Raw genomic sequence first — 9,329 nt, 5'->3', positions numbered from 1 at the left:
GACCGGCCTACCGTGAAGAGAGGGGTCAATCCAATGCAAAATGGTTTGATTTTCTTTGACTTTTCATTTCCGTTTTTATTTTTTCTATTCATTCCTTTTCTCCCCAAGGATAAGGAAAATAGCTGGGGTTTTTTCAGAAAATCAAAATGGAGGGAAGTTTTCCAAGAGGAGGGCTGGGAACCTACGAAAGCCGAAGAGGGACTTCCGACTTCGGACTTCCGACTTCCGAATTCCGACTTCTGACTTCCGACTTCCAACTTCCGACTTCCGATTTTTTTTTTTTTTCTTTTTCTTTTTACCTTTTTTATTTATTTATGTATTTTATTTATTTATTTATTTTTTTTTAATAAACTCTAGTGAGCAGCACACAGCAACAGATCTTGTCAACTTCTATATTATCTCCTACCGGTTGCGTCTGATAGCACAGACTTCGTCAAGCCGCCGTTACACGTTGAAACTTTTAGCTGAAACTTGTGTGCAACGGCGAACGAGACCAGTTTCACGAAGTGGTGTTACACGTTGAAACTCTTGTTTTTTCACCGCTGAGACCGTTGCAAGCCGTTGCAGAAGTAGAAAGCGGTTCTACTTTTCGTGAAACTTGTCTCGCAACGGAAGTTCGAAAAAGTTTCAGGAAACCGACCATGTTACACGGCGCAACGCTTGCTGAAACTTATTTCGCAGCGCCGTTGCACACAAGTTTCAGCTAAAAGTTTCAACGTGTAACGGCGGCTTCAGGGAGTTAATCATTGTAGTACAAATCACGTTCCAACAAGGGTGTGAACAGCGAAAAATCACCCAAAAAGGATTACGTGCAGGATATGACGGAAATCCTGCGTGACGCTGAAAATGCGCAATGTTTAATTTTGGGGCTCACGGTCTTAACGTTAAATCTTTAATGGAAAAAACTACCTCCAAAGACACGGGACTGCAATGGCTGCAAAGATGGCAGTATCCTTTGCCAATATTTTCATGGTAGAGATCGAATCAGAAATAATTGGCCGTAGTGCTACAAAACCGCTTACATGGAAGAGATACATCGATGATGTCTTCTCTCAATGGAACGTAAGCAAAAATGAAATCCAAACTTTATAGAGCTAGCCAACAACTATCATGGGACCATAAAATTCACGGCTGAAATTTCAGATATTGAAATCACTTTCCTTGACACATGTGTATACAAGGGCGAAAGATTCAAAGAAGAATCAAAAGTTGACGACCGCACGCACTTCAAACCGACAGAACCGTTCCAGTACACGCATTTTTCTTCCTGCCACCCTTCAGGCGTCAGGAAAGGCTTTATCAAATTAAAGGCGAAGCCTTAAGACTTCTCAGAACAAACTCTTCAAAAACAAAATTTGAAGAAAACATCACTCTATTCAAACACAGACTACGCAACAGAGGTTACCCCGATAACCTTATAGATAAAACTCTCTCAGAAGTCAATTTCAGCGAAAGAATGTCGGCACTACAAAACAAACAAAAAACGCGCAAAAACATTTTGCCGTTTGGTACGGAATATCGCCCATCCTTGCCTAACCTAAAAACCATTCTGATGAATAAATGGCATTTGATAGAAAACCAGCCTCTGCTAAGAGATATCTTCAAAGATCCTCCCCTACTTTCGTACAGAAGAGGGAGATCTTTGAAAGACGTACTCGTAAGAGCAAAGCTTGGAGGTCATGTACTTCTTATCTCGACCAATAGGAGTCGTGTTTGGCCTGTTTCCATTATTTTACCATCATTGTACTACAATGATTAGGTATAAAATATGTTCCCTCACTCCGTGACGAAGACTGTGTTATCAGACGAAACCGGTAGGACTGTGTGCTGCTCACTAGAGTTTATTTCAAAAAAAAAAAAATAAAAAAATTAATAAATAAATAAAATTAAAAAAAATTAAAAAAAAAAGTCGAAAGTCAGAAGTCGGAAGTCAGAAGTCCAAAGTCGGAAGTCGGAACTCCCTCCTCGGCTCTCGTAGGGAACCAACTGTTATCAGACTATTTCAGAAAATGTTAAACTTCCCACCTGAGATTGGCCGGAAATTCTAGTTGTCTTTTTTTTTCTGTTTATTTATCAGATTTTCAAGCTGCCTTCATCACGCCACTTTCATCAGCTCGTTGCATGGTATTGCTTTGGGTACGCCATTGATCACCCTAATTTCTTGGCCCTTCTACATCAGAAATTCCCTTGTCACTGGAAAGTTTAAATATCATACCAGCCATAGATCCAGGAAAAATGTCTATGTGAGTACCAAAGGCCCGAGGTGCTAATAGAAGGGGGTATGGGGACATGTTTCCCTGGGATATTTTGTAAAATATTTTAACTTCTGAAAGTGCCATTTCCTAGGTTTTGAAGTCACTCTGACAAGCATTTTCCACACTTGAAGCCTTTTTATCCTATTTATTGTCAAAACATCTGACTGTTTTTTCCACACAACAGTGGAAACCAGTCTGGATCCGTGCCCGCACCACATACCTTGATTTGGCCCGGTGAATATATTTATATCATAATTTTTCTGTGCTGAAATAATCAGAAAACGGAAAAAAAAAACCCATTTTCTTCATAAGCAGACAATTTTATTAGCTAAGTCAGGTATTTACAATGTTTGTCATTTTTGCTTGTCATTTGCGCGAATTATAGATTAATTTGTACATTTCAAAACAATAACATAAGTACATTTACATGCATATGAACACGAATAACATGTGACTTTACAGGCAAATCCAAAATGTTCTGAACTCAAAATGTTAAGATTAGAAATACATAAATACATAAAAGAGGTGTAGATCATTTACAGTTTTCCTGTTATTTAGTCCTGACAAAGATAGTGCCTGTATTAGCCATTATTTATAAACTATATTATTAAATAGAAATCTTTATATACCATAGGCAGCTTATCAACAAACTCAGTAGAGTTCATGTGAAAAAAAATTGAAGCAAGTAAGAATTCAGTGGCTCAGTCTACAAATTGCCATATTACATACACTCAAGTGTTCAGAACTAATTAAACTTAAATACAGCTTATTTTTTATTTAAAAAAAAAAGATCAAGACAAAACACCTGTAGTTTACTGCAGCCTTACTTCTATGGAAATAAAAAATATACTGACAAATATCTACTGAACATATCTGTTCTAGCAGGAAAGCTTAACATTGCAGCAACTACAATAAAATCCTGTTTTACAAAGGCATATTTGCACTGAAACCATTTTTGAAGACAATTAATGGATTGCAGTAACATACTAGTCCAGAAGTGATTAAAAAGTACCCACAAGAAATTGAAGTTTAAGCCAAAATAACTAATTCATTTTAAATACAAATACAAATATATTCAACTCTGGTTAATTTCTGTTTGTTCTTTAACCATCCATTTCTTATCCATAAACTTTGTGATTTCAGCATTTACTATTGGGTGCTCCAGTCGGTCTTTCCACAGCCTGTCAATCTGAAAACAAATTAAGCCAAAAATTATACCAGACCATGTCAGAGGCAGTGGACAATTATGGCCCAGGGGGAGGGGGTGGTAATCAATACAGTTTTCTATGGGGAGGCTCCAGCTCTAGATTCATTCTCTTACCATTTCACACAGGGACACCAGCTTGTACTGAAATGGTAATAAGCCTCTTTTGAAATATTAAAATTCAGCTTGATATCGAGGTCCAGAGGGTATAAATACATGTAACAACAGAAATGAATAAACATGATAATTTATTCAATTTCTTTTATTTGTGTCCTCTTGGCCTCATTTGTCAAGCTGAATTTTAATATATGGAAAGGAGCCTATTGTCCAGCCTTTCACTTAAAATAATCTTTAGTCTTAGCCAAATTGGGATGAATCATCAAATTGCCAGGAAATAGTGTCCTGGCAATTAGTTCTAATTAGATCTAGACTACTCGAAATAGTCATGTAAGGTCACTCAAAAAAAGTCATTTATCGGTCTCCAAATAACCTTTTGGTTGCTTCAGAGCAAATCATGATACATACAGAGCATTGTATGTGGCTCTGTATAATTTGCACTTATAAATTATTTACAGTCAATCCAGGTCACCCGTGAACAGTAATTCCAAGAATGAAATGAACATTTGAATTTCTCTTTGTAATGTCCGACGTGTGAATGAAATGTTGGACATCTCTCTGGTAATCGTTCCGAAAAAGACGCATTAACTGAAAAAAAGATTCAAAATACTTGGGAAACAATTGTTATTCTTGAAATATTCAATTTTGCAATGTAAAGAAAAATTCATAGCTTTATACTGTCAATAAGCTAGGGAAATTTATACGGGAACTCTGAAATCTCGTTGGCGATTTTGAAAACTGACATGTAAATTTCAAAACTCCATTCAAATTTCAAAAATATCATTCACGCGTGACCTGGGTTGACTGTAATATCAAATGGAGAATTGTCCAACAGGGGCGTCACAATGATGTAGGAGGAAGAACTTGCTCCTGCTGCGATGACAAACTTTGACAAACAGTATCAGACTGTCTAAATATCCTTGATCCCTTGATGACCACTCAGGGTGCCCTTGGCTGATTACAGTTTTCTTAATGCAGTACAAGATTTAATGATCCTATTAGTAGTTTTCAGCCAATCAGATTCCCATGTACTAACTGTGATCGCAACCTAAAAATATTAAAGCCATCAACTCACCAGTGGATCTGTATTCCATCCTATTTCCTGTGCTGATGTTTGAGGGAACTGAAATTTCTTGACTGGTGTTTCATTAGATTTCTTGATAACTTCTAAGAAAGTGTCTACATGACAAAGAATAATAAACTGTTTGAATTTTTTCAGTGGGGCAGAAAAACATACTAGTCAAAGACTGAATAACATTAAAACTCCCTTAATGACCACCTCTTGTAACTCTTAATTCCTACTACTAACTTACAATCTCTCCACATTTAAGTCTTCAGATGTAATTTCTACTGCATGTACATGTCATAGTTTGGAAAAACAAAGTTAGTGTTTAAATATTAAGGCAGTGAATTATTTTATTCTCATAGCCTATTCCAGGCTCTCAGTGTAAGTCTGCAGGAGACATGAAGGCACGAGCAAGAGAAATGATCTTGTTCCTCTTGCCTGCTCCTTCATGTCTCCAGTGGTATACTAAGAGCCTGAAACAGGCTATATTCTCATTGCCTTTATGTTTGATCAATAACCCATGTTTTAAGGAGAAATCAGAAGCTGCTGATTATTACATGTATATACATTTGGCTTTAAGGATATGTAAGCAAATAAATTTTGTTATTTTATTATGATGATGATTGCAGTGGTGGTGGTTGTGGCGATGACAATGACGATGATCATGCTGAAAATATATCATGCATTATTAATTCATTGTAAATTAAGTCACCATGTTAAAATAACCAAGTATTCTCAAAGTAAAATATTTACCTTTCTGGATAGAAAAAGCCAAGCCCTATTTGATGTAACCTTATATTTTAGTCTTTCATTATTCAAAAGGAAATTAACAGTAAACTGTGGTGCCATCAGCAGAATATTTAAGCTCGTACAGCTTAGCCCAAAGTCCACTTTAATCAATTCGTTTGATGTTTGAAGCTTATAATTAATATATACTTACCATCTTCTTCTCCATCCGCAGAATCGTGCAAAGAATTCGGTTTGCCAGTTAGAGTATACACTGTGAAAGGAGAAAATTCATACTTTTACAACACGCACCGATCGTATCTATACAGTCGACTCCCGATAACTCGAACCTTCAAGGGAAATTGAAAAAGGTTCGAGTTATCGGGAGTTCGAGTTATCGAGGGGAAAATTATATAGAAAATGACCTGAAAGGAAAAGAAAATTGGTTCGAGTTAGCCCGAGGTTCGAGTTAGCGAGGCTTCGAGTTATCGGGAGTCGACTGTACATTCAATTTCAATAAATAAAATGCCAGGGTTTTAACTAGTTTACACGATGCTTGTTGTAGCTTACTTTTCTTGAATGGGTTTATGCTGTAATTTGTGTAGAGCTTGTGATTTCGTTGCTCTTTCTTTATCGTTTCGCACAGAATAGCATTTTGGTGGACGTAATTCACTTCAGCGTTGCCTGCCTTAGTTGCCATAGTTAGCTTAAAATTGATAAGAAGTCCTTTCAATAACCGGAATCGAACGTGAGGCAAAATGGCCAAAAATCCAAAATGGCGTTTGAAATAAATGAAATGTAGTCATGGCAACATTAACCTGTTACCAGTCTCCTCATTCCAAGTGGAACTGTGGGCTGAAAAAAGGTCCCATTGCCTGATTTCATACCGTGGGGGTCTGGGTACGAGTCTGTGTATTATGGGTTATGGGACTCAAAACCCACATAGCCGGAAAGAGCACACCGCACTTTACAACATTTCCAAGTTTGGTGTTAATCAAGCTAATATTAGGAAAGATACAGCCATTCAAAAACTCCAAATTTTACTAAGAAATGTATGGAACGCCGGACGTGTGTCCGGCGTTCCATACATTTCTTAGTAAATTTTTAAGTTTTTGAATGGCTGTATCTCGCCTAATATTAGCTTGATTGACACCAAACTTGAGAGTGTTGTAAAGTTCGATTTGCTCTTTCCGGCTATGTGGGTGTTGAGTCCCATAACCCATAATACACAGACTCGTACCCAGACCCCCACGGTATGAAATCAGGCAACGAATAATATTCGATGGAATATGGATTCTTACCTCCGTAAAGACTGCTGAATGAACGACAAGGGGCTCAAAACGTAGAAGAACCTATCATCTCCCACCAGTTGGGATTCTTAACAAATGTTGTGTTCAGTTTGTATGTTTATTACACTGATTTATAGTTTCCCCAATTAGCGCTACTGTGCTAAATACTCCGACAGGCAAGTAAAGTCTTTTTTTTTTCTCAGCCCCAAAAACAAAGCGTGTGAATTTTCTTGTCATCTCCGTATTCCTTTGTGAAACGGGTTTGATTCCCCCGTTTAGTAGCCACAAGCCACCGGAAACACAAAATAGGCGGAGAGACGGAACTTAAAGGGAAAGTATCAAGAAAATATGATGTCATTTCAACACCCAAAAATGTTTGTCTGACAACAGAAACAAAAAATAATTGTCTAGTTTTGTTATAAATTATCACCGCATTGCAATAAAACTGTCGATTAGTGCCTCTGGCCAGAGACAGAGTAGGTCTTGAAAAATATTAGGCTAATGTTTTTCAAGTTTTGGAATTTTTGTTTCCAAAATGCGCTAGAGCAGAGTACGAGTTGTTCCTTTCAAGAATTGACTTGATTTCTCTCCTCTCGTTGTTCTAGAAATATGTTGTAGCTATGTGAACGTCTTATTTCACCATTTTTAACAAAAGAGTTCAAAATCCACATAATACTTCCCCTTTAACCTGGAGTGCTTTCTGTTTAGCGAAAATTTTTGGTTCATCCAGTTGAAACCACTCCACCCGGCTGGTACGGCATTGCATTCGAACCAAATTTCCATTCCATGATTTTGTTATGTTCTTGGGCGGTCATTGCGGTATTTAGCTTTGATCTGCCAGTGATATTACAAGTTTGGAACGAATGAAAAAAGCAGTTTTTCTCTTTGAGACGAAAGTTTTGGGAATTAACAACTGAAAATTTTGGCTAAATGGAAAGCGCCCTTGATCGTCTGCAATTTTTTGCTCGCGCGCACTGCAAAACTTCAAATTAAGCGAATCCATCAGCTGCGATTTTAACACGATTTTTGTTCAATTTTAGTGCCTGCAATAAACACAGTGCATGAAAATAACACATATAACGAGTCTATACACATAGTAGACTGCAAAACAGTCGGTTTTTTTGTCTTAAACCAACCGAAAAGCGGCGAAGCACCGAAAGCGTGGATCCTCGCGAGCGAAGGGCACGCGCCTCATAAGCGTGTGAATACACTCGCGCCAAACATTTTGTTTGAAGACCACTGGTGCGCATTCGTTGACATACCAACGCAAAAATACGACTCTTTTTCAGTCATAACACATAACGGATACGGTGAGAAATACTGACATATAAGGAACGCCGATGTATATGGACTGTGTAATGAACAGTGAGCGTTTGATTCCTGATAGTAATCCTTTTGTATAGGGAGTACTGATAGAAGTGTGTAGCATCTGTATATTTTCTTGGCATATCCTGATGCATAATCCTTATACGGGACTTTATACAGCATGCCACCTCCTTTTATTTTCCCTATTAAATTATAAGTGACTTTTGTTACTGCTTGCATACGAACTGAATGAGGAACCGTACTGACCAATGTCATGCCGAGTGATGGGTGCAATTTCCATGAAACCTCTTTAGTCATTAATTTTTAACAGTGGTTTAAAAAACTGCGTAATTTCTTCTGTAGTACTGATATACACTGGATATGCATAACATATACGTATTAAAGTCCTGAAAAATCGCCTTTTAAAACGTTTTACTAACATGATCGACATTGAAAGATTACTTGGCAAACTGATTTCCACTGTTGTAAGTAATCAACACGCATGCACTATGCGGGCCGTTCACCTTATCAAGATTCATGAGTGACAAACCCGACCTTACCAGTACAAGTGTATTTTCCTTTTAAAAAACACTGAAGGACTTTTCGACGACACTGTGAAAAGTCAGTGAGCGGTAGCTTAGTAGATTATCAGTCACAATTAACGATAAAAGGACCAGTTATATTCATTTAGTTACATAAAGATACCGCAATCCCATTAATCAAAGCAAATTCGAAGTGGTAAGTAAGCTTTATTACCAAGAGAAAAATTTAAAATCTTAATTTACAACATAATATACCAATACAAACTAGGTAAATTTACTCAGTATAACCAAAAATCTAATCGAGCTGAGTAAAGATATGTAGTGTTTACAAGAATGAAGTTGGTTGGCACTAATATATAAAGGTTGTAATTCTTACTGTACATTCTATACACTATATACATATTTGTAACTAAACTGTTAAAGTCAACTGAGACATCTCTATTATATCCCAGTTTCCTTTTGTCCTTTTTCCGAATCCTCTTTCACAATTTTCTCGTCTTGTACTTCAGTATTCTCCCTCCACAACATGGGGCTCTCAGGAAATTCATTCCACTGCGGAGTGAATCCTCTCAGCGGGGTCAACAAGATTCTTGGATGATCCACACTCATCAATGACCCCTCGGAACGGTCACCCCTCTTTGCCGAAAAAGCCGCCTCTTTTGATTTGGGTAGCTTTGCCGACTTTTTGTTTGCACTGCTACACGATTTTGTACTACTCGTTCGTTCCATTTTTGTCAGTTTGTAACACGGCTGCCTCGTTGCACTTGAACACATCTCTGAGTTCTTTTGAGGATCAGCGATCTTTGTCCTTGTCTTTCTTGCTTT

General features: G+C 37.5%; 1 protein-coding gene and 1 pseudogene across 1 annotated transcript; one reads left to right on the top strand and one right to left on the bottom strand.

Moving 5' to 3' along the window:
• The first annotated feature begins 930 nt into the window (after nucleotides 1–930).
• Nucleotides 931–1,759, top strand: LOC146468680 (uncharacterized; annotated as a pseudogene).
• A 1,277-nt stretch (nucleotides 1,760–3,036) lies between these two features.
• Nucleotides 3,037–6,163, bottom strand: LOC146468679 (cilia- and flagella-associated protein 144-like). Its single transcript, XM_085124480.1, has 4 exons — nucleotides 5,939–6,163; nucleotides 5,583–5,642; nucleotides 4,652–4,755; nucleotides 3,037–3,444 (listed from the first exon to the last, which is right to left on the bottom strand). The coding sequence occupies exons 1-4, from the start codon at nucleotides 6,066–6,068 to the stop codon at nucleotides 3,331–3,333; spliced, it is 408 nt and encodes a 135-aa protein (XP_084980606.1). The 5' UTR covers nucleotides 6,069–6,163; the 3' UTR covers nucleotides 3,037–3,330.
• Nucleotides 6,164–9,329: the final 3,166 nt, after the last annotated feature.

Source organism: Pavona decussata, unplaced genomic scaffold (assembly GCF_977016875.1).
Source record: "Pavona decussata unplaced genomic scaffold, jaPavDecu1.1 SCAFFOLD_130, whole genome shotgun sequence".
Lineage (NCBI taxonomy): Eukaryota > Metazoa > Cnidaria > Anthozoa > Scleractinia > Agariciidae > Pavona > Pavona decussata.
Note: the sequence above shows the minus strand (reverse complement) of the source record. Positions and strands in the feature narration are given on the sequence as shown.

What these genes read in the sequence shown, in the direction of transcription:
- LOC146468679 (XM_085124480.1), bottom strand. Translation starts at nt 6,068, where the DNA reads ATGGCAACTAAGGCAGGCAACGCTGAAGTGAATTACGTCCACCAAAAT. An exon ending in TGCGGATGGAGAAGAAGATG is followed by an intron (nt 4,756 to 5,582) that starts GTAAGTATATAT and finishes TTTGTCATGTAG; the next exon opens with ACACTTTCTTAGAAGTTATC. An exon ending in GATGGAATACAGATCCACTG is followed by an intron (nt 3,445 to 4,651) that starts GTGAGTTGATGG and finishes ATTTGTTTTCAG; the next exon opens with ATTGACAGGCTGTGGAAAGA.